The following is a 26,145-nucleotide window of genomic DNA, read 5'->3' as shown; positions in this document are numbered from 1 at the left end:
TATGAATCACAATGATTAATATTACAGTGGTGACTATTACTGGCAATGCCCAGTAGTATTTAGTATGATGGTTACCTAGCACTGTGCTAAACACATTATATGCATCATTTTTAGCCCTCATAACAGATAACAGAAATACCACAATTAGAGTAGGAGCTGATACTTCTGGTCCAGAAACACACTTAGAACACTAGCGCTTCATCAACTCCAACTCAATTTCTCTGTTAAGATTCCTCACTCAGGTTCTAACCATGTAGCATCAGGGCAGAAGCACAGGCCCCCAGTCTTTCCCAGGGGGCCTGGTCCACAGGCTTACCACTCACTATCAATGCCCAGGTACTCCAACTGAACACTGGACAGCCCACGTAACCTTTTCTTTCTTGTACTCAACAGTTACCTGAAATACCACATAATTCAAATGATCACACACCAAAATACATTTTCAAACCTGCACTTAATTTTGTCTATTTTTTAGTCACACCATCCTAGGGATAATTTATGTCATCAAAACAGGAAAACCTGCTTGACTTCAATTACTTATCTTAAAAATAAATATTCTGATTCTTGTAAAACAGCATTAAATACCCAAACATCTTTATATTAAACAACAATGCCAAAAACTTCAATCTGGGAGAACAAAAAACTATATCAAGTAACAAGAAACAGAAAGGAACAGAATTAGAACTCTATGCTAAGATGAACAATTCTATAAGAAGTGAGTTATGGCTACACCTACTTAACCCATCCTAATATTTAGGGATTTCTTTTTCTTCTTAGTTAGAGGAGGGGAAGGGAGAGGGATAGAGATGCAGAGCTAGCTTACAAGTAAGTATTGGTGCCTCTAAAATTCAGAAGAGGGCACTGGATCATCTGGAGCTAGAGTTCCAGGTGGTTATGGGCCACCCAATATAGGTACTCCAAACTGAACTTAGGTTCTCTGCAAGGGTAGTATACGCTTGTAACCAGTGAGTGACCTTTCCAGTCCTAACCCTAGTATTTTAATAAATGGGTACAAAAGCTCAAAACAATTTAACTTTCCAAAGTACAGGTTAGTTGTTGACATTTAGTCTAGGCTCTGCCCCACAGTTACCTGGCAACAGCCAGGTGTGCCTGACTCACTATAAAAGGGATTGCTTGCCACATCCTCTCTCTTGCTCTTCCTCCTGCTCCTTACCCCCTCTCTCCCCGTTCTCCTCCCTCTCTCCATGTGCTCATGGCTGGCCTATACTCCACCATCCCTCCCCTCCCCCTCCCCCCTCTGCCTTTCTCTCACCTCCCCTTGCCCAGCCCTGAATAAATTCTATTCTATACTATACCATCCTATGGTTGATCCCTCACAGGGAAAGGATGGTTCAGCATGGGCCCACAGAGGGACCCCTTCCCCAACACCTTATTACACCTCCACCATACATATTCCCTCTCTCTTTATCTTTTTATAAAACACAACATTAGTAATAAGGACATGACTGGTGTCAGCCGAAATTATTTTCACAATGTGATAAAAAAGGAATTCTACAAATAAAAATTTTAGTATTACAGAAATGCAGATAGATAGATAGATAGATAGATAGATAGATAGATAGATAGATAGATATACATAAATACAGCTAATAATATGAGTCCTTCCCTCATCTTTGAATACAGACACAGACTCTCCTACCAAGCAGCAGGGTCTCATCCCTCTCCTGGATGTGACACAACACAGTAGATCGACCAATGTGCCGGTTATAGAAAATGATCACCAAGTCCAGCAGCTTACACTTTGCATGTGTCCTTGTGGATGTCACTGTCACATGTAAGCAAACTAAAGCCAGTCCTCTAAATGATAAGATGTCATTTGAAAGCAGAAAGCTATCCTGGAAAGAACCGGGTGTGGTCTTGGGTTCTGTATCCCAGTTATTAAGTGTATGCATCCAAGTGAGTGACTCCAGGCGACACCATCCAGCTGTGTCTTTCCTCTCACTGTGTAATTTTTCTTAGTAGGTAACAGAAGGTAATGGAGGTTACCGTCCCTTGTCCCTAACCAGCAATCAGTACTGAGAAGTAAAATCTAACTCTGCTGACTGCTAATCACAGCTGCATGGCACTGTAAGCAGCCCAGGCTGGAAACTGACAGGACACTGAACAGACTGACAGGCCACAGCAGCCCATTCAGAAACAGATCAGAAACGTTGATCATGATATTCAACTTGGTCATGACAAGGCTATGCAGAGTGTACCAGCACTTCTGTTTCACTGTATTGCTTTTAAAGTTTGACACAATTTCTCACTACAAACTCCCTGAGGAGAGAGGAAGATGATCAGGCTTGCCTCTGTCTCAAATGCCTCACCAGGACTCTGCAAGCAAAGACAAATAAAGACTTGGTAACTGAAACCTCACATATGAAAAGAATTAGACTAGTCCTCACTCCAAAAAGTTACGAGAGCAAGAACAAATAAGAACTGAAGGCCAAGTCTCTCTACTGCACAGAACATCACTGTAAAACAATTACTGAGGGCTCCATGGCACACATAGAATGTTATTTTTCCAAACACTTTCGTAGCATTATACCTTTCATTATTAATTTGATATGAAAAAACCCAGTGAGACAGATAATCCTGTTATTTCTATCTGTAGATAAAGAGGGGGCTGCTCCAAGAATTAACATGATTTCGTGTCATTTTATAAGTGAAACCACAAGATGAACTCAGGAATCCTGGGTAAAATCTAATGTTAGTTTCACATTCTAGTATTCTTTCCTCAAAAACCTAATGATCTAAATTTCAAGAAGTGACTGGGAGGTGGCTCAGTGGATAATGTGATTGCCATCCAATAATGAGGACCTGAGTTCAGATTCCTAGGACCCATGTAAGGTGAGGTACAGTAGTGTGGGTCTATAACCACAGCTCTTTCAAAGCAAGACAGGAGACACAGAGAGAGAGAGAGAGACAGAGAGACAGAGAGAGACAGAGAGAGACAGAGAGACAGAGAGAGACAGAGAGACAGAGAGACAGAGAGAGACACAAAAGAACTGCTGAAATTCAGTCTAGCTAGTCTGGCACATGCAGGGGGGAACTAGAAACACAGTCACAAAGTGGAAGATAAGGACCAAACCCCAAGGCTGTCCCCTCTGATCTCCAACTAGTGCACATGCATGTGCATACACACACAGAAATAAATTAATTTCAAGACATGCTATAAAATAACCTACAGAAGCAGGCACAAATGACAAAAAATTTATAGAAATGACATCATGAACAAGATGCCAATACTAGTACATAACAGAACAACAATATGAACTAACCAGTAACCCCCCCCCCCGCCCCAGCTGGTGTCTCTAGCTGCATATGTATCAGAAGATTGCCTAGTTGGCCATCATTGGAAAGAGAGGCCCATGGGTCTTGCAAACTTTATATGCCCCAGTACAGGGAAACGTCAGGGCCAAGAAGTGGGAGTGGGGGAGGAGGGTATGGGGGACTTTTGGGATAGCATTGGAAATGTAAATGAAGAAAATACATAATTAAAAAATTAAAAAATAAAAAAATAAAACAGATAATAGATTTTTCAAGTAATGAAAACTGGGGTGCTTGACCTGCTATCTGCTTTACCAGAATCTTCATGATGTCATACTTTTGTGAAGCACACAGTAGAGCATTCTTTTCTAATGTCACACAAATATCGCATGTAGGTATATGCACATGTGTGAGTACAAAGGGTTGTCAAATAACTATATAAATAACAAATAGCAGCCAAATGACAAAGAAGTCTTAAGATCAAAGTACTGTCACATGCTACTCACATGTGACAGAATGACACATGCAGAAGCCTAATTTCCTGTATTACTTAATGGCTATGTTCTGTAAGGTACTCCAGGAGAAATATCTAAGAGAGTAAGTAAGCACTATGCATATTTAGACTGTATGGGTAATGAGGACATGGCTGCACACTTAAGACAGTGCCACAGAATTCTCAGGAACTGTGAACTACAGGGATACACAATACCCACCTCACCCCTAACTTCCTTAACCAAATATCCCCAAACTGGCATTGACTAGAACAATGAGAAGAAGAGAGGAGGAAGAGCACTAACCAGGACAACATGTGTCAGTCCCCCTCGGCCCCTTCTAACGTTTACTGTTAGGATAGGCCTGGGCCCACAAGGCTTTCCAAAGACAAGGGGATTCTTCCTCCTAGCACAGCAGTTCTAGATTCTTGACCCTAGAACAAAGCACCCAGCAGATAGCCTCTGCCAGTCTCAGAATAATTTCTCAAGGCCACTCTGGATAGTTCTGGTAGTTGTGATTGTTTTCACTGTAGTGTCCAGTGTGGTGTATCCTAGTAAGTATGTTGGGATGGAAGCAAGAGAAATACACGTGTGTATAACAGACTCTGGAGTACCTATATACACAACCAATGGGCAAGCAGACCAGAATTTAAGGTTCCGTGATAATCTGAGACTGAGCCATCCATTTTAACAGCAATTCAGTCGGCCTGCTTTCTTGGATCACAGTATCTAGAGAAGTTACCTTAGGAAACATAGAACAATGATGCCCTCTACAGCCTTTAGAGAGAATCCATACAGTTGGTGAAGGATCCTGAGTCTACCTTTCTAGTAAAGATTGTTTTAACACTAGAAGATAAAATAAAACACATACTTTGCATGTGCATCAGGAAAAACAAAATCATTATAAGAAAATAGTGTTACAGTTTAATGTTGAATGACATAGAAGTGAACTCTACATGTTGTCATTCTGTTATCTGTTTAAGAAGAATTAATTGGCTAACTGTTGGTGTGCTGTGGAAGTAGCTCAGAGGGTAAAATGCAAGCATGAGAATCTAACTTTGATCCAGAGAACTCACAAAGAAAAATTGAGAACATCTTTAATCTCCCCACTGTGGAGGCAGAGACCAGTGGATCCCTAGGACCTGCAGACCAGCCAGTCAAACCTGTTTGCTGAGTTCCAGGCCACTAAGACACCCTGTCTCAAAAGGTACAGGTGGATGCTAAGGAATGACACCCCAGGTTGGCCTCTGGCTACACATATGTGAACATGTGTACAATCAAGTACACACACATACAGCATGCATAAACAATTACAAATAAACAGAAGCTGCTTGTAAAAGAATTATTTTAAAAGTCACTAGGAACACCTATGGCAGAAATAGAGAAAGACAGAACTTTTAAGTAAAGGATATACCACAAATTGAAGATTACACATTACCTGTCCAGAAAAAGAAGTTATGAGGAAAAAACACAGAAGGAGTGGTACTGGTCACCTCGGTAATATCCTAGAGTATTCAGGTCCCGTGACATAAAAGAAACAGAGGAGAAGTCCTTCTCGGGGGTGTTCTAGGACAATGTGTGCAATGTGTGACAATAAGATGCACCTACTGGGCACTGAACATAAAGTAAGTATAATTAGCATAGGAATATTTGGTTTCTATATCAAAGAAAACAAGACTCATTCATCAGGCAAACCTGGAGCAGTCTGGCAAGTAGAAGAAAACATGAAACATTTTTCAGTTATAAAAAAAGGAAACAAAAACAGGTTTTATTCCAAGGAAACAGACTGTGACAGGGAGGCCTGAGAACTGACAGAGAACACTTGGTAAAAGAAGCTTTATTTCAAAACAAATACATCCTCTTGCTGCAAAGCCATCAATACCCACAGCAACTCTCCTATGGTGTAAGAAGGTACCCCAAACCTCCACAGCCATGATAGTTTGAGCTGGGTAATGTCAGAAAGCTGCTAGCAGTTTTGTTCCAGTTCCATCAAGTAAGCAGCACACACCTAGCTGCACACATTTCCCAATCTGGCAATGCAGCAACAGCAGTCTGCACACTCGGAGCACATTGCCAGCCACGGCACTACAGCCCAAAGCCTTCAAAAGAACAGAGCTCTCAAAAGAAACAGCTGAAGAGGTTGGGAAAGTGGTGAGTTTAAGACTCAGGAGAAGGAATACACTTATCCTTCTTAGGCTTTCAAAGTTAGGCAAAGACAAATATTGGAAAAGTGTTCTCAGGGATACAGGTCGCTCTCCTCTCAGCTGTATTTCTTATAAATACCAGGATTACTTGAAGTGCCTTTAATTGTTCTTTTGGAGCGCTTCACTTCAATCTTTCTTAACATCCAGAAGGTCAGTAAGTAGAACTCACCCTATATGGAAATACCTGCTGCAATCTTGTTTTCAATGCTTCATACCAGATCAATGCATCAACTTTCAAATAAGCAATGGTGACACAGTCAGTGGCGCATTCCCCTTTAGGTACACCAAAAACCTAGGACACAGGCTGTAAGTGATTCACAGAGGGAAGCTAGCAAGACAAAAGCCTGACAGCCAATCTCTATTCAGCTGTCTCTTTCTCTAGAAATGCAATGCATTGCTCTTCCCATTCGCTTTTACTATAACAAGGAAATCACATCAATATTTGAGCATATTTAACTTTTTCTGGTGTTCTACAAATGCAAAGACTGATGAAATGTTAGCTGAAATGTAGATCTCAGTATAAAACTAAAATTGCTACCAGGAGAAAGAAAAAGCATAAATAATAAAGATATAAAGAAAAATTTAAAATATAGTAAACTCATTTCCTTTTTATGCATTAATAAACATTTACACCTATTATATTTCAACTTTAGAAAACAACTCAGGCTTTTTACACCAGTACTTCCCCACAGACCCCAAAGAAAAAGTGGACAGTATGGACCAGCAAAAGGAGATGCTGTCAGCCTTCTACAGTGGTGGGAAGGGGCAAAGGGTCACTGCACATTCCCTGTAGAAGACAAAGCCAGATCCACATTCCAGGGAAATTTGGCTGGTCCAAGTTTTCCTTAAATACAGATTGGCCTGCCTGTCACTAAGCCAGGCTCTGTAATCTTCCCAGGCTGCCATTGCTAGGGAAGCCAGGAATCCCTTCTAATTAATCAACTCTCACAACAAAAATTTTCCCACCCACGAAACAGTAAGTGGTTGGGAGGGGAAGTGGGAAAGCAGTCTTCGTGGCCAAAAGAATCGTAGACTTTGCTGTAATACCGAACTAATCCAAGAAAACAGATGCAGGAAGCAGAGGAAATGATCTAGAGACAGACAATGAGCTTGGGGGCTTTCACTGTACTGCTCTTCTGGAGCCCAAGTTAAACATGTTAAATCTTAAAATGTAATTACTGGGAATGAAGCCTGGCAACATTTTACTCTTCTTAAAGCCAGGAATGGGACCCTGAACTTTTCCTGAGGCAGATATCAGATACATGATTGGACATTTTAAGCAATAATTTATTGTTCTGTTTCTTTTCTCGAACACTTTGTGTTTTAATGGACAAATATCTATGATTAATACTTGAGTGTTCATATCTGTTACTATTTGCTTTGGGCTTGCCTGATGCTTGTAGTAAGCGTTCAATGAAACCTTCATTAACTAACCTTGGGTTAATTCCATTGAATGCTTACTGTGACATGCTTTAAGCAGGTAAGAACATTTACAGCCATTTAGACCTATTCTGCCAGGGCCAGGAGTAACTCAAGTCTACAGCTCATCTGGCATGCATGAGACTTTGGATTTTAAGCACTGAAATGTATGTGTGTGTGTTGTGTGGTGTGGTGTGGTGTGTGTGTGTTTGTGTGTGTGTGTGTGTGTGTGTGTGTGTGTGTGATCCAATACAACTGTTACTAGCTACCGGCACCTACTGAGTATTTGATATTTGGCTAGTAGAAAGTGAGATGTGTTTCAAGAAATATTTACACACATATTATAAAATTAAAGCAATGTTATGTCTACTTTGTAGGCAGTGAGCTCTGCCTTTATTATAACTACTTAAACCAGCCCACTAAAGCTTAAGCAACCAGAGACAACTGATGACAAATAGAAGTGCCTGTGTACAAATAAAACTTTATTTTTTCTAAAACAAATGGCTGTCATACATGCTTTAGTTTGCTAACATCTGTCTAAACCTGACTTTTGTTTGATTCTAAAAGTTTATACAATTAGAAGTATTTTAAATACGGGGATGGGACAACGAATGATTTCAACTATGATAACTACAGATGCTTGGAGAGACGTGTCCCTGCTGCTACCATTTCTTCTAACTAGGAAGAGTCACTGCAGTGTAGGACAGACCTCCTTGCTGTAAACTACAGGGATGTAGACATCCAGAGATCATGAAAGCTGCTGTTTCAAGGACTCTCCTCTTTAGACATGGCTGCAGAGAGAGAGAGAAAGAGAGAGAGAGAGAGAGAGAGAGAGAGAGAGAGAGAGAGACAAAGAAAGACAGAGGGAAGTAGGGGGAAAAACACTCAGATGAGGAAAGACAGGAAAATAGTTTTCACTTTAAAAAGGAAAAGTTGCTTGTTAAAAAGTTAATTCGGGATAGCATTTGAAATGTATATAAAGAAAATATCTAATTAAAAAAAAAGTTAAATCCATGTTTAGGAAAGTTGTACAAGTAAACCACCCGAACACATACACAAACACACACACAAAATGGGCACACTATTTGGTACCTATTGAAAACATGATCTATTCAAGCTCCAATTATTTTTCAACCAAGGTGGTCAAAAGTAGATATATCCTTATGAAAACTCTGGATAAATTTAGTTCGTTAACATTTTTCTTTATTCACTGAGTTTCTGTATACTATGCAGACACTGATTAAAATGCCATAAGAAAAATAAGTCTAGAAGCCAGGTACGATAGTGCTCACCTTTAATCCTTGTATTCAAAGATAGGTAGGTGGAACTCTGAGTTCGAGGTCAGCCTGGTCTACAGAGCAAGTTCTAGGAGAGCCAAGAGTATACAGAGAAACCCTAAACTGGGAAAACAAAACAAGACACAAAGACCCCAACTGCCACTTACCAAAGGCAACTGACTGAAAACTTCACTATTTCACAGCTACTAACCATCATGCTTCTATGTTTGAACTATACTTTCTATTTCCACTTTATATATATCATCTATGGAAAATGAGGACTTAATGCTTACAACCATCTTCCCATGCTGTTCCCCAGCCTTCTGAAATCTGGAATTCACAGTATCATGAAACTTAAGCTTTGCTCAATGCTGAGCCTCAGACTACATTTACTTCCCTACTTTACACAATTCTCTCTATACTTAAGAGTGAAGAGTTAAATCATTTCTCTTTTGTTAGTTTCCTAAACTCCTATGACTAAATTATTCCCAAGTTCTCTAACAGAGTGGGGGTGAGGGGAGGGGGTAATCTCCTTCAGTGTTTGTTATCTTGCAAGGAACCCTCCTTCCTGTACTAATCAAAATGACTAGACTCTGAAAATGATGCACAGTCAACAGCTTGAGATTTGCTTAGACCCTCAGTGTCTTAACTTTCTAGGTCCAGGATCTCATGTCTAAACTGTTTTTACTCCCATGCTGGAGAACCACGTCCTACAATAGGGTACACAAGAAGAAAATTTTCCTGACCTGAGCTAGCAGCTCTGAAAATGTCTCTATTCCATTATAATATGTGCTTAAAGGCTGGACAGTGAGAGCCGTCTAGGCTCACCCATGAGCACTGTGGGTGTTGGTGTTGTCTCCTCCTTGCTCTTGCTGTTGAGCAGGCTATCCAGGTTCTTTATCTGCTCCCTCTGTGTTGTTCTCTTTCTCCTTTCCATCTGCCCCTCCCTCCCTTTGCTTCCCCTCCCTCTTACTCCTCCTCCTCCTCCTCCTCCCCTCACACACAAGTCTCTGTGTTGTGCTTATAAGCACAATACCTTTTCATTGATTTTGTTGGCTTCTCACTCAACCCTTCAAAGGAACATTGTGTCCTTGCTGGTAAATTTTATTACACTGGTTTTTTTTCATGGTGTTCTTTTCTAATATTTGTCTTTTTTCTAGAACGTCAACTTTTCACATCAACACCAAATTCAAGTTTTCTTGTTTTTTTTTTTTTCTTCCCACATTTTTAGAACAACCTTGTGTTTTGGTTTCTGGGCAATATTCCTTGATAGGCAGATCAGAGAATTTGTGTTCTATCGTGTTTTATAAGTACTCTTTCCTATTCTCAAAAATGTCTCTTGTTCATAACATCATGATCTTGTTTCATAATTATAACAGCTTTCCTTTTGCTATGAAAATAATATCAAACTCTACAATTTTCATCCTTCTCAAAAGTCTCTCGAGCTTTCTGGGTTCATCCATTCACTTTAGTCTTTATTTCTTATATTCTAAGTTTCCCTTAAATTTGTACAGATGCTATTTTTCATTCATAATTAAAACAATGAAGTGGTATTGGAAGCACTGAACATATGGCTGGGCTTGGCTGACTGACAGGCTTTCAGACTCCCATAGGAGTCTATGTGTGATTAACTGATCCCAAACGTAGGTTACACGAATGTCAGAAAAACAGACTATAATTTAAGAAGTATAGAGATAAAAAGATATCTCAAAATAAATTCAATAAATGATATCTTAACTATAATGTTTTCTGTATCTAAGAACATAATTTCAAACTAAACAAAGAAAATTCAATAAAATTACACAGAGAAATATATAAATATTAAATCACAGTGGGATACTTTAATGTATCTTTCAACTGATTGAACACATGGACAAAAATATTAGCAAATACATAATAAACTGATATAACAAAACTGTCAAATCTGACTTGTTCTACATGCACATATTATATATTACTATACCTGATTTTATATAATATATATATATATATATATGTATATATATATATATTTATAGATATCACACTTTTCAAATGCTTACAGAGCAGTATTTTATCAAAACAGAACTTCCCTAAACAGCAAATTAAATAGGATCAATAGAAATTCCCAAACAGAAAACAACAGAGATTACAATAGCCAATAGACAAAAATCATAAATCATAAGGAAATTTAGGACTTCTTTGACTAAATGCCCACCTTAATTGCATCCACTGTGAAGGATACAATTAAGTATGAAATGCTTTGACAGAACCATATGGCTTTAAAGTATACACAAAAGAAAAAGTTTGATGGCGAAGGCTTAGGTTTCTGCCTTAAGAACTTAGGAAAGGAAGAGAAGATATACCCAAGTAAATAAAAGAAAGAATATAGATTAGAAACTGGTGGTTATCTGGAAAGAAGAGTAAAAACAAACCCCCATAGCATTATCTACAACCAGGACTTAATGAGGGTCAAGCCTAGGCTGTCAGACTATCTAGAGCCAAGATGCACTGGGGAAGCTAGAAAGCTGGACTCATAATGTCCCAGAGGCACTGACAGGAAGTGGGGACTTAGAAATGGAGTCACTTGCAGTGAATCTAGAATTGGGGAAAATTCCAATGTGTAGATAATACTTTTAAGCTCAGTTTGTCTATGACCAAAGGTTTAAGTTTTCCAGAGCAGGAGCCATTCAAAAGAGCTTTCTACTTCATTCCTTTGAGAAATGGTAACTGACATTGGTGAAAAATGTAACTAAAACTGCGCTTCTCTACCCAAAAGTGAAGTGAAAACAATGGTTCCATTCATCTAGACCCCTGGGAGCAGGGAGGGGAGGAAGAAACAGCAAGGAAGTACAGTATCATACGATGCAATAGCACCAGACCCAGCTAACATCGAAAGGAGAGACCACCTATACAAAACCAGGAAAGAATCATGACAGTAGTTTTTTAGGTTATTATTTTAAGTCATGAATCATCTCCCCGCCCCTCCCTTCTCTCTGCTCTCTCCCGGGTTTCACTATGTAGACCAGGCTGGCTTTGAATTAACAGATATCTACCTACCTCTGCCTCCTCAGTGCTGGAATTAATGTCATAGATCATCAGACAATTTTACTTTTATCTTTTGAGACAGAATCTTGCTACTCTTTAAGATTATGTTCAAACTAGCATTCTAAAATACAACTTAATATCTTTCTAGACTCTAGTCTAGAGGAAAATCATGATACATTTTTATAGACAAATAGTGAATGTTCTCCACTTAGACACCCTTATGAAATACTCAAGAGCATATGTATCCAGAAGTAACTGTAAACAATGAAATGTATAAATACATTAGTAAACAAGCACCAATTTAGCTAAGATAACATAATAATATTATATTAGTTCATAATCTAGTTAATTATTTTTTAAAGATTTATTTATTTATTACAGTGTTCTGATGGCATGTATGCCTACAGGCCAGAAGAGGGCACCAGATTACATTACAGATGGTTGTGAGCCACCATATGGGTGCTTGGAATTGAACTGAGAATCTCTGGAAGAGCATCCAGTGCTCTTAACCTGTGAGCCACCTCTCCAGCCCAATCTGGTTAGTTAAATACTGGAATTTACCATTTTGTTGTTGTTTTTTATTTTAATTATTACATATACTTGTGTGTGTGCAAGCAAAAAGGGAACCTGCAGGACTTGGTTCTCTCCTTCCACCATGTGGGGCTCAGGAGTACAACTGAGGATCAGTCAGACTTTATGCCAAGTCCCTTTACCTGATGAGCCATCTCACCAGTCTACCCTGCTGTTTTTACTTGTTATGTAAGGTAACACCACTACAGAACTAAGAGAACAGCAAATGTATATGAAACTATCTCCAAGAGCTCACATTAAGTATTTATCAGTCTTCCACTGATCTTCCCCACATAGAATCCTTTATCACTCAATACCTAAGGTCTCAGCTCTTCATCTAATGGATAGAGAAGTATTTATAAGAGAAAAATGAAAGACATCAGCTGTTCTAGTCTTCTTTCTGTTGCTGTGATAACATATTGGACAAAGGCAACTTGAGAGGCAGGAGGATGGGGGAGTTAGTTTACAAGTAAAAATCACAGCCCATCTTTGAGGGAAGTCAGGGCCTGAACTTGAGGGAGGAGCTTGAAGTAGAAAGAATGGAGGAACTGCATTGTTGGCCTGCCCATTAGCTTTCTCAAAGTTCACTCACATGTTCATGCTTATATCACTTTCTTAGCCCAGGACCACCACATAGACAGGATCACCTGTCTAGGAAGAGAGAACTGCCCATAGTGGGCTCCGGCCTCCCTGCATCAATTAATGAACAAAACAACACCTCTCTCTTAGATATGGCTATATATCCATATGGCCAATCTAATCCAGGCAACTCCTCACTGAGGCCTTCCTCAGATGCCTCTACTCTGTGTTTAGCTAACAATAAAGGCTGAGGAGGCAGCAGACAATTGGGAGCATTCTCTCAGATGTACTCAGATCCAACAGCATTGCCTACTTCTTTGACTTTGACCTGTTCTGTTATCCTCAAAAGTCATGGACATTCAGTGTGATTGCTATTAGCATTGGGAACAGAGTTATAACCAAAAAGTATCCTAAATAAAAGATTTTCAACAAAGACTTTTTATAATTGTTAGAATTACTAGTTTTCTCATCCATCTCTTCTTAAAATTTTGGTGTTATCTACTTAAAACTTCCATAATTGTAAATTTAAAGAGTAGAGATCAACTTAAAAACATCAAAATTTGTGCAAGAAAAAGTGAGTGACCTCTTAAAGGCAACTACTAAATATTACTTACTTTAACGGCAAATTTCTTAGATGCCATGGTTTACTGATTCCCAAGTGAGGTACAGAACCTGCAGAGAAGAAAAACAAATACTATAGTTAGCTATATCAAAATATCACTTTGGAGGGATGTTTTACGGAAGATTTGACATATATCAGTAAGAAGTGTAAGATAAAATTTTAATTCTAATTGCCCTTACCCAAAATGTTATACAGTGATCTAATGTGGTAATCTTGAAGCTGACCAGAAGCAAGCGCTCAAGCTCAGCTCACTTCCCTACAGTACTCTACCAAATTCTACAACTGAGTCACATTTACCTCAGGAATGAAAAAGGTAGCTTAACATTTAAAAAGTGATCAGTAGCACAGATCATATAATAATAGAATTTGACTCACAGAATGCATAGAAAGAAGAAAGTACCAACTCTTAAAAGTTGTCCTCTGGCCTATGCCAGGAAAGGGAACCCACGCCTGTCACTGCCTGGAGGGCCAGGTACTGGAGACAGAACAGCCCAGAAACCCAGTAATGAATCTAAAACAACTGGTTTAAAAAAAAAAAAAAGTCAAGGAAATAATTCCTAATGATATTCTGCTATACTCATAGCCCAATTGTCATCAGAGAAGTATTATTCACAACTGATGGGAGCTGATGCAGAAACTCACAGCCAAACACTAGGCAGAGCCAGGGGAACCCCAGAGAAGAGGGGAAAGAAGGATTGTAGGAGCCAGAGAGGTCAAGGACACCAGAAGAATCAACTAAGCCGGGCTCATGGCAGCTCACAGAGACTAAAGAGGCAAGCTCACAGGATCTCTCTATGTGAGCTAGGTCCTCTGCATGTACGTTATGGTTGGGTAGCTTGGTGTTCTTGTGGGACTCCTAACAGTGGGACTAAGATAAATCTCTAACTCTTTTGCCTACACATGGGACCCTTTTCCTCTTACTGATTGTCTCATTTAGCCTTGACGTGAGGGTTTGTGCCTAGTCTTAGTGTGACTTATGCCATGTTCAGTTGATATCCTGGGAGTCCTGCTATTTTGTTTTAGGTTGGTTGGTGTTGGTGTTGGTGTTGGTGTTGGTTTGGGTTTTTTCATTTGTTTGTTTGGAAGGGAAATTGAAGAGGTAGGGAGAAGGAAGGTGGAGAGGGAAGGACTGGGAGGAACATATTGAGAGGAAACTGAAGTTGGGATATAATGTAGGAGTAAAGAATAAAAAAGAGAAGAAAAAAGTTGATCCTCTGACTTTTAAACACATGCTGTGGTATGCACATGACATTATAGTCTCTCCCCTGCCTCTCCCTCCACCCCCCCCCCACACATACACACACACACACACAACCAAATAATAGTAACAACTGATAAAATACTTTGAAAGAGAAAACCCCATAGCTAGAATTAGACATGAGCAACTCCACCCTCACACTAAGATGAGTGAAGACAATGTCTTCTCTTGCAACTTGTATTGAAAACTGTATCAGAGAGTTATTAGACCAGAAAAGAAAATAAAAAGCATCAGAATAGGAAGAAATCAAACTGTTTTCTTCACAAATAACTTGTTCTTGAATGCAGAGAATTCTCTCTCTTCCTTTTCTCTCTCTCACCTACCTCCTTCTGTGCTCTGCTTTCCTCTCTTCCACACACACAGAAGCAGTCACAGTTCATAAACAACCTTGAGGAGGCTGCTGCTGTAATTAGAACTTTCTTTCACATTTCACAGCCATCTATTTAGTCATTTCCCTTTTAATTTTGACTTTTTACTGTTGATTTGTGTGTGCAGTGTGTGTGTGTGTGTGGGGGGGGGGGGTAATCTGCACTCCTCTGGGTATGTACATGTGTATACACAAGTATGGAAGTCTTAAGGGAGTCTTCACCAGTCTCTCTCTACCTTATCTTTTGAACTCTCCTTGACCTGGAGTTAACTGACTTAACTAGCATAGGCCAATGAGCTCTGCTCTTCCAGCTATCCTGCACTGGGATTACAGACATTGTTACCACTGTTTTTACGATGGTATCTAAGATCCAAGTCTTTATGTTTGTACATCAAGTACTTGACCAACTGAGCCATCTCCTTAAACAGAGCCAGCACAAGCTCATAGAATGAGAGAATATATATGTGTATCATACAACTGATAAGGAATTCACATCCAAAATATACAAAGAACCCTTATAAAACAAAACAAAACATAACCAAATATCATAGTTTTAAAATGGGCAAAGGACTTAAACATTTCTTCAAAGAAGATTTTTAAATTGTCAATAAACACATGTGAACCAGCACCTACCACCATTAGCTATTAAAGAAATACAAATTAAAATTATACTAAAATGCCACTCACTTTATATCCTCACAGATGGCTAAAATTGAAACAGAAACAACACTATGTGTTTACAAGATGTAAGCTGGAATTCTCATGCACTCCCAGTGGGAACATAAAATATTTAACAATGCTTTTTTTTTTTTTTTGTAGGTCTGATGACATACCAGAGACAAATAAAAGCATTATTTGTAACAAAAAACACAAAGGAGTTTCACAGCAACATCATTCAAAATAACCAAAACATAGAGATAAACCAAGTATCAACTGATGTGTGTATTGTGGTATATTTTTTGTCATTAAAAGGAAAAATAATCCCTTTTATCAAATCAAATGATCTCTAGTTTAGAAAATTACAAGCATGTAGGTAACTCTACTAAAGACACACAGAGAGAAAATAGGGGATGCTTACAAGCTGAGACTTTCTTTTTCTTTCTTTTTTTTTTAATAATTCTGTCTATTTTTACTAGCTATTTTCTTTATTTACATTTCAAATGTTATCCCCTTTCCTAGTTTCCCCTCCAAAAATCCCCTATCATCTACCCCCTCCCCCTGCTCCCCAATTCACCTACTCCTGCTTCCTGGCCCTGGCATTCCCCTATACTAGGGCATAAAGCCTTCACAGGACCAAGGGCCTCTCCTCCCATTGATGACTGACTAGGCCATCCTTTGCTACATATGTAGCTGGAGCCATGAGTCCCACCATGTGTTTTCTTTGATTGGTGGTTTAGTCCCAGGGAGCTCTGGGGATACTGGTTGGTCCACACTGTTGTTCCTCCTATAGGGCTGCAGACCCCTTCAGCTCCTTGGGTCCTTTCTCTAGCTCCTCCATTGGGGACCTTGTGCTCAGTCCAATGATTGGCTGTGAGCATCCACTTCTGTATTTGTGAGACACTAGGAGAGCCTCTCGGGAGACAGCTTTATCAGGCTCTTGTCAAGCTGAGACTTTCTAAGTCACATGCTTCCTATCCTACCTAGATGACCCAAAATGAAAAATCCACATTTAGGGAACTGAGTTGATGAAAACATGGAGTCAAAAAAACAAAACAAAACAAAAATAAAAAGAAATAAAAAAAAAAAAAAAAAAACAAACCCACACACAATGGACATCTGAGTTTCCCCCAAAAGCAACCTAGCAACTTAGACAGATGGGACTAAAACGAGGTTCACTGGCATGAGACCCATGGACATGCTAGTCAGCATTTTAATGTTCCAGCTCAAGTATAAACCAGAAGTCACACACCCAGATCCTAGCATGAAAGAAACCCAAACAAAAACCTTCTAAATGAGAGAACTTTCAGGGGAAAAAAAGTCCAAAGCTGTGATAGGTAAAATGAAAAAAACATTACTAGAAAGGCTGGGCAATCAAGTTGAGTAAATTTCTCAGAAACTTCAGCAAAAAAAATGAAAACAATGAAAATATAAGACAGAACTAAATGAACAATATAGGACATCTAACACAAAAAAATAAGATGGAAATAAAAACATTTCTGGTATAATCCATAAAGAAATTTTGAGTGGAAAGAAAACAAGTTGGGACTAAGATCTAGAACACACAGGCTCAATTAGGTACCAGAATTTGATCTAAATTGCACAAACCAGCCCTGGAAGCTCTAAAGCACGGGAGAAACACTTTCAATGTTCTGAGTATTTCTTTCCAACTTCCAACAGGCTGAGGGAAGCTAAAAATACTGAAAGGAGAGCCTGGTATGGGTGCTGAACATACAAAGGGGAGCAGCTACAAAAGATAGGCAGATCTCAGGGCTCCAAGAACAGCACATCCTGTCAGATCCACAGGCATAGAACTGAATTTCAGACAATGTTCTTGGTAAAGAACATGAGACTGACTTAGGGCAAGCATATGGAAATCTAAGCATCTGAGTAAGAAGCAATTACTAATTCTAGTAGAAACAAGATCTATGTCCAAAAGGCAAAGAGTACTGAACACACAGCACAGTTATGGCTAGCTAACATTTATAGTCATGATAGTAAACACTGAGTCTTGACCTAAACAATATATGCTGACCACACGTGTGCTCATATGAATGGATATACATGCTGTTTAGAGACTAAAACTCAAAGTGAGCAAAAATTACTATCTTTAATGTTCATGAAATATTCCAAAACCAAAGCCGAGGATCAATAATAACAGTCACGATAAAACAGAAATACAATGGCAAGTTATTTACTAATGTCGACCAGCTCCTTAAGAGTTAAAAGTCTGCACCAACCTGAAGAACAAGGTAGAGAGTTAATATGATGGAGTGAAGTGGGAAAAGCACTATCCATAAGCCCAATGGGGGACTAGCTGTCTTTTGAAATTTTGTGCACAATAATTGTAGAACACTGGAATACAAAAGAAATGCAATGTCAGCACCAAATGCAACTTAGAATTTTCTAGTAGCTATATTTCATAAAGCCAACAGAAACAGGTGAAATTGTTTCAACAATATATTTTAGTGTTGGGTAGATGGCTCCGTAGGTAAAAATGCTTGCCACATAAACATGGGTTCAAATCACCAGGTCCCATGGGAAGACAGACAGACAGACAGAAGCTAGGAATGGTGTTAACCTATTACACCACTGCTGTGAGGACAGAGAAAGGTTGAAGCAGGAAGCTTGTTTTTAATGTAACTAAAACCATGGAGGGTCTACAGGTCAGGGAATAAAGCAGAAAGGCCTCCTCTGTTCTCTGCATAAAGCCCCCAGCCCCATGCACATTTACCACACACACACAACAATGGGTTACAAACATGTGGTCTCCAATGAGTGTTCATAATTACTACCTACTCAATCATACTCTATTTTTAGATTAGATGATTTTTTTTATCTGATAAAATTTGATTCTAATTTTTTGTTTTGCTTTTTTCTTTTTAGCTTTTAGCGATCAGGTTTCTCTGTGTAGTCCTGGCTCTCCTCGAACTCAGAGTTCCTCCAGCCTCTGCCTCTCAAGTACTTAGCTTAAAGGCATGCACCACCACCATCTGGCTAAATTCATTCTAACTGTTAAGTAGACAAAATATCTTCTAACTACCTTCTAACTCATTTAATTATTAGTGTCCCTTTTTCTTCTTTTTTCATTTTTTTCCCAGTTGGGAATCTTGCTATGTAGTCAAAGATACCCACAAATTCACCATATAGCCTTGGGTAGCATCAAATTCGCTACGTAGCTGAGGATATCTTTTAACTCTTGATACTTGTGCTTCACCCTCAAGAGTACTAACATTTCAAGAAGCATAAGCAACTATAACCAGCTTCATGCCCCCCCATCTGAATGACTATGCTTATCTTCATCTTAAGCATGTTCAAATATTTAAACATGAATGTACATGAAAAAAAAAGCTTACAAGGAGGTGGACATTCATACTGATTATTCCAAAAACTTTACATCTTTAAAATTCTATTATTTGGGCCTGATAAATAGAAAATCAGTTCTCTAAAATACATTAATTCATGTTTGAATAACACAGCTAAACTCTTAAAAGACCCCCATTAGAGAGATACTTAGAAATCGTCTAATAGATCAGCTATATGGAGAATGGATCCATTTCTGTCAGCAAGCTTGACCAAGGATGAAGTATGTGTAGTTATTTTTGTAACTCTACATGACTTTTCTCTTCCCATGAGGATGCCCAACTTTACACTGTATGCCTGACTTCCACCCAATAAGTGACTGAAAACTTTCAGGGAGATCATAAAGGCAAACAGACCACAAGCTGAAAAGTGTTCCGGGAAAGATTCTCTGTATGGGGGTGTCTTAGTCAGTGTTTCTATTCCTGCACAAACATCATGACCAAGAAGCAAGTTGGGGAGGAAAGGGTTTATTCGGCTTACACTTCCATGCTGCTGTTCATCACCAAAGGAAGTCAGGACTGGAACTCAAGCAGGTCAGGTCAGGGAGCTGGAGCTGATGCAGAGGCCATGGAGGGATGTTCTTTACTGGCTTGCCTCACCTGGCTTGCTCAGCCTGCTTTCTTATAGAACCAAGACTACCAGCCCTGAGATGGTCCCACCCACAGGGGACCTTTCCCCCTTGAGCACTAATTGAGAAAATGCCTTACAGTTGGATCTCATGGAGGCATTTCCTCAACTGAAGCTCCTTTCTCTGTGATAACTCCAGCTGTGTCAAGTTGACACAAAACTAGCCAGTACAGGGGGTGAGAGAGGTTTTCTCAGTCCCAGACTCTGTCTGTCTCTGCTGTCTGTCTCTGCTGTCTCTCTCTCTCTCTCTCTCTCTCTCTCTCTGTCTCTCTCTCTCTCTCTCTCTCTCTCTCTCTCTCTCTCTCGTGTGTGTGTGTGCACATGCACACATGTGCAACATGGCTGCACCTGGAGGCCATAGGACAACTGTCAGGAATCTCCCATTTCCTGCCAACTTGTGGGATACAGAGAGTGGCAGGCCTATGCTTCAGCACCTCTACCTACTGAATCAAAGTGCAGGCCCCACATGTAAAGTATTCCTGATCCACAGGATGGTGGAAAATAACCTCTCAATTAGCAAGGTGACCCCCAAGGTCTCTTCTATTTCTAGGCCTCTACCATCCTAAATTGAATGGTAGTTCAAGGAATAAATAATGCCAGAATACAAATCCTTTCAAGGAAGAGAATCTGGCCAAGTATTCCATAGCAAATGTCTTTGATGACGGAGCTATAGGAACTTCTACTTCTTCCTACACATACTGAAGGATGGAACGCTCTCTCTTAAAGTACCATCCTATCGATAGCCCAACATCCAACAGTGGACCCACCTGTTCCTTAGAGTGCTTTGGGTCTGTTTCAATTGAATTGTTTCTCCCTTGGCCACAGCTACACTTCTACCCTCATACTCAGCTCACTAGAGGCCATGTAACCCTGGACCTTGTGGTCTCTCCTTTACCTAACTGTAAGCTTCCTAAGACAAAGTCTTTTCAGATCCTTTTTAATAACTGAACACAAGTATACAAGTGAAGTTTGCTTAGTCAACTCTTACTGTCCTAACAGTCAGTTGCTATATGCTATTAATATATTTTATATTTATCCAGGGAAGCGTTATTGTCCCCAATCCCACAGTCTACATTAAATCTTTCTAAAGGAAGCCAAAGTACTCTGAACAGATTTTTGCAGACAAGCAGTATAATAAATACTGAATTAAATACATAACATCCCATAGAGTGACGGCTGAGAGAGCTCTGATTCAGATGTAGATCCTAGTGCTTTATGTTGGGAGCAAGGTACAAAGAGGATGGGAATGCGGCTCAGGGTTTGCCTTACATGGGAAAGCCTCTGGGTTTAATCCTTAGCTCTAAAACACTGAAACCACCAAAAAGTATAAATAGATATAAATTAAAAAATTAAATGGACAACAGATCAGACATCTGGTTGAAATTCTGTCTACTTCAGTGTAGTTTTGATTTGTTTTTCCATTGTTCTGTTTTTAAAATACTGATGTTCTAACACTCATTTGAATAGAAAAGATATTAACCTCAGAATTAGGTTGTAAACTTGGAAACAACTTTTCTGCAAAAGCAGCAAGCCCAGTGCTTAGGGTTTCAAGCTCTAATGTCAAAAAACCTTTGCCACAGTGCTATCTATTAACGCCAAAAGGCACTGGCATCTTTATTTTCTTGACTAGTTTTATGAAAGCCAGGACAATCTCCCAAAAGATGGATGTTCCAAGTACACAGACACCATACTCTTTACATAAGCCCATGGAGGAATTCCAGCACATCATAAATCTTACAAATACAACCATCCTATATTCTGCATTCCTGAGCCCACTTCTCTAAACTGAAAACAAGCATTCCTTCACAAAGAAGATACTTGAATAATGTGCAGTGCCACTAAAACTCATGTGCTTGCATGTGTGTACTGACAGGGAGGCAAACAATCTAAGCTTCTTAGAAAAATTAATTTGGGGAAGGAATAGAAGGTGATTAGACACTACCACATGATTTCCCTGTCATTTAAATACAGAACAGAGATAAACTCAAATAAAGAAAGTCAGTGACCTTTTAGATTATTCTGTGGGAAAAATCTAGGGCAATGCAAAATCCTCATTTGTCTTTCTTTCAGTATTTCTGGCCTGTGTGACAAGCTTTCCAAAGCAGTCATCCCAGTTTAAGAGGCCAAATGTTAACTCTAGGCTTCCAACCTCTCCATTCCAAATTTCAACTAGCAAATTACTGTGCTTCTATCATCTTAAAAAGCTCTCTAGCTATTGGAGTAGAACAAAAAACCGCAGGGGCCTAGAATTTCTGCTGTTACAGCTATAGTTTAAAACGTTAAGAAACCATCACTGTTCAACCAAACACAGTTTTGTTGTTAAACTCATACCCAGTAACAAACTTAATATAAGGTCAATGAGTGACAGATGAACAAAACAAAAACAAAAAACCCTCTTACCAGTGACAACATAGATAAAGGTTAAAAGGAAACCTCATCGTAAAAAGAATTGGCTGTTCCTATGACTTAGGAGCCAGCCTTGAATGCCTAGAATGCTTATAAAGAACAAACCAAAACAAGCATCAACAAGGAAAACATCATTCAAACAACAAAATTCTAACTTTTTTTCTTTCCTTTCTTATTAAATGTTGACGAGATGTTGAAATACTGTAACAGGATCAATCCCAAGTATGGATTCTACTTTTCTGTCACTTGATGGTCATGTTAATCATATGACTCAAGATTTAGGGCTCCCCTTCCTGCTGCATCTTCAGCCCAGCAAAGCCTGCATGGGATGCTTAACTGATAGTCCACATCTATGTATCACTGATCCATTATCAGAAGCACACACACAGATGCCCTCATGCACTCCAATCCTGTCTTCAGACTCTAGCAAAGCACATCCTTCTAAATGCTGCCTTTTCATATGCCCGAGCCTGTTCAACTCTGTGTCTCTAGTTCTTCCCATGAAATAGCAGCTCTGAGAGCATGTATGTCAATAACTGGCTCTGTGCCAGATTCTCTGTGGAAGATTAGTCATAAACAGAGCCATTAATGTACAAGCAGACATCATGCAACTTTATAACCTAAAGTTCATTCTCATGATTACTATTTCCCAATCACCTTCATAGGAAAAAACAAACAAAAGGCATTCTGATAATCATTAACATACACTTCTTAAAATCGAGTCCTTTTTTGTGCAAAAATGGTATCAATTAGAGAATATACCATTGGTTCACTGGTTGGTAAGGGTGGAAGGACAGAGGGATATGGGGGGTAGCTGAAGAAATTGGGTGGGAACTGTTGGGTGGGAGACAGAGGCTGGTAACAGACATGGTCCATAGCATGATTTCAGTGGTGGTTATGTAACTCCACACATGAGTCAAAACTCAGGAAGCTAAACCTTTTTTTATGCCATGCCAATTTAAAATATTTCTAATTACAAAACATTAATATCTTCTAGAGAATAAATCAAAGTGACATAAATTAACTTTTATATCTAAGATGCTTTAAAAGCAGTATTTTATATTGCCTCCATAGTAACATAAATCAAATTAAGCCAGCTTTGGTTTATTTTAAATGTCAGTACTATTAAAAGAAACTGGTGGGCCATTTTTCTATAACAGAAACGCTAAACCTTCAAATATAAGTGGTATTCTGGGAGCTCTGTGATGTCTCTAGTGTACCTTTGTAAATCTTTACTGTGATACCTCATAAATCTCTAATGTACATGGATTACTGTCCAGAAGCCTTAAAAGTAACATAGTCATAGTAAACTTTAAAGATTTAAGGCAGATTAAATGATTAGACATATAGTAATATATCTAAGAGATAATAATCAAGAGATAATAATCCTAGGCCTAGAGAAATGTCTCAGCAGTAAGAGACCTTGTTGTTCTTGCATTGGACATACATGAGTAAGTCCCTACCTACCTCAGCAGCTCACAACCATCTGTAACTCCATCTCCAGGAGATCCTACACCCTGCCCTGAGCTCTACAGGCACCTGCACTCACACATAACCACACATAGATACATATGTGTACACACAATTTAAAAAGTGAATAAAAATAAGTAATCAGGTGGTCAAGCCTGTGATCCCAGTTACTCCAGAGACTGACAGAAATTATAAGTTATCCTGGGCAACTTAGTAAGACTCTATTTCAAAACTAAAATGTCGGGGGCCGGGGGTAGCTAGAATAATAGCTCAGTGATAGAGCGCTTGCCTAGCCAGTGAAATGTTCAATCCTGAGACCTGAATTTTCTTGTTTTTTTTAAATACAGAGTTGCAGGTTGGTCCCAGGACCACATGCATATTAGGCAAGAACTCTACCACTGAGCTACATCTCCAGCCACACATTTTGCATTTCTAAAATGGCATATTTTTTTCATAAAAAATTAAGGCATAAACTATATAAGAGAAAGGTAATCCCAACACAAAATATTTTACCACTATATTCTTCTGTTTTCATAGTATATAGACAGCACTAAATAACTTTTTTAATAACTTTTTTCTATTGAAATAATCTGGAGAAGAACATAGTTATGCAAAAATGAGCACACTGAAAACAAAAATCTCAATGGTTATCAGTTAGTGAGTTGTAACAATGACTGTATAGCCACACACTGAGAGCAGTTAGCGATTCAAACAGGCTGAAGAGTCTGTGGCTGTAGCTCTGTGATAAAGCACTTGCCTAACAAGCACTAAGCCCTGACTTCAATTTGCAGCACCACAAAAGAAAAAAAAAAAAAAAACTAACTAGGAAGAAAAAAAAAAAGAAAGAAAGAAATGAGCTATCAATATAACAAAGATGGTTCTCAAAATAATTACTCATACTCCCTCTCAAATTAAAAACCATAGTACGAGATTCCAATTGAAATAAGAATCTAGAAAATGCTTGTTTATACTGATAGGTCAGCAGCTGCCTAGAAAAAAGTAGCTAGAGGAATTACCAAGGAACATGATCAAACTTTGGAGCGTGATAGGTATGTTCATTATTTGACTGTGATGATGATTCACCAGTGTTTATATATGTAAAACACATCACCTGGTACATTTTAAAGAAATGCTGTTATTTGTACTACAACTTCATCTCAATAAGGCTATGTTTAAAAGAAGATCTTTTGATTTAAAAAATGTATTTAAAAATCATCTTCCTGGCCTTGGGTAATGTATTTAGACCACCTTGTTTTTCAAATTGATGCACAAAGTGGAAAGCCAAAGAATTTCAGTCATGGGAATGTATAAATAAAATCTTAATAATCCAAACTTGTAATTATAATATAATAAAATATACAGCTACAGGTAATATTTTCATAGCTGCTAGTATATGCCAGGTACTTCTTAAAAGAATTTTTTTAATTTATGTGCATGGGGGTGTGACTGTGTGCACCTTTGCACATGTGAGTGTAGGCACCCGCAGACATCAGACACCTCTGAGTTCCCAAGAAGCTGGAGTTACAGGCAATCGTGAACTGCCTGACATAGGTGCTGGGAACTAAACTCAGGTTGTCTAGAACAGCACACAGCTCTTGACTCTGGGCCAGCTCTCCAGCCCATGCCAGGTACTTAGGAAGCACATTGCTTGTATTAACTTAGCTAACTCTCACAGGAGTCCTACCTTACAAGTTAGGAAACTCAAGCACAAGGGTGGGTAACTGTCTTTTAGATCTCAGAGATGGAGCTGGGGTGAAGGAAGTAGGATGTACAGTCAGGGAAGACGTTTCAGAACTGATTTTTTTACCCATCCACACTACATCACTACCCTTAGTAGCACTGTAAAAATTGCAAACAAGCAATATTTCAGTGTAATAATGTTTTCCTACATACTCATAAAACATGAATATCCACAATGGAAACATTCATGTGAGACTCAGTAAAACAAATGGTGTTCATTCTTCTTTCCCACTTAGACTAAGGAAAAGACATATATGGCAAAGTAACAATTACTGGGAAGCTGGTTGACAAGGTAACCAGTCACTGGGACATTGGTTCAACACCCACCCAACCTAATACTCCTCCCTGTCTCCATGGTATTTTAAGTAAAGCCAAGAGGGAAGGTGAAAACCAATCTTACGCCTAACAGCATGAAAACCATGTCTCAAATACCTTAGTGTCATCTATATTCCACATAGTCTCCATTTCTATCTGCAACTGGTCTGAAGTCTGGTTTAGAAGCTTCCCAGGTGACTGTCATGGGCAGCCAAGGTTGAGAACTACTGATTTTCTTTTCTCATACAAGAAGACACAGAAGAAAGCCTGGTGCTACAAAAAGCTAAGGTAAGCCACAGTCCAAAGTTTCCAAGTCACTATTATACTGTGCCCAAGTGCAGCTTCTACTCATTCCAAGAAACATGCTCCCAGAAGATGCTGGGATGGCTGGTCGATGATTACACTGAGCAACAAGGCCATGCTACCTGGACTATTAGCCTTACAATTATGGCTATATACAGTATCCAAGAAATACGAGAA

General features: G+C 39.0%; 1 protein-coding gene across 11 annotated transcripts in view; it reads right to left on the bottom strand.

Annotated features, from left to right (window-relative positions):
* The window catches only part of Slx4ip (SLX4 interacting protein), a 190,139-nt gene that overhangs the window by 162,297 nt on the left and 1,697 nt on the right, over positions 1 to 26,145 (bottom strand). For 9 of the 11 annotated variants that reach the window (NR_149746.1, XM_030252134.1, NM_028201.3 and 6 more), the window contains one exon: positions 13,455 to 13,512. Coding sequence is in view for 10 of the 11 variants with exons in the window: in XM_030252134.1 (XP_030107994.1) it covers positions 13,455 to 13,481 (27 nt within the window). In the remaining variant the exon portion in view is untranslated. Of the gene's footprint in view, positions 1 to 13,454; positions 13,513 to 19,587; positions 19,705 to 26,145 lie in introns of those variants that run through there. The other 2 variants (NM_001038641.2, NM_001355671.1) reach the window with 1 other exon arrangement.

This window comes from Mus musculus, chromosome 2 (assembly GCF_000001635.26).
Source record: "Mus musculus strain C57BL/6J chromosome 2, GRCm38.p6 C57BL/6J".
Taxonomy (NCBI): Eukaryota; Metazoa; Chordata; class Mammalia; order Rodentia; family Muridae; genus Mus; species Mus musculus.
The sequence above is the reverse complement of the archived record's forward strand: the minus strand, read 5'-3'. Positions and strand labels throughout refer to the sequence as shown.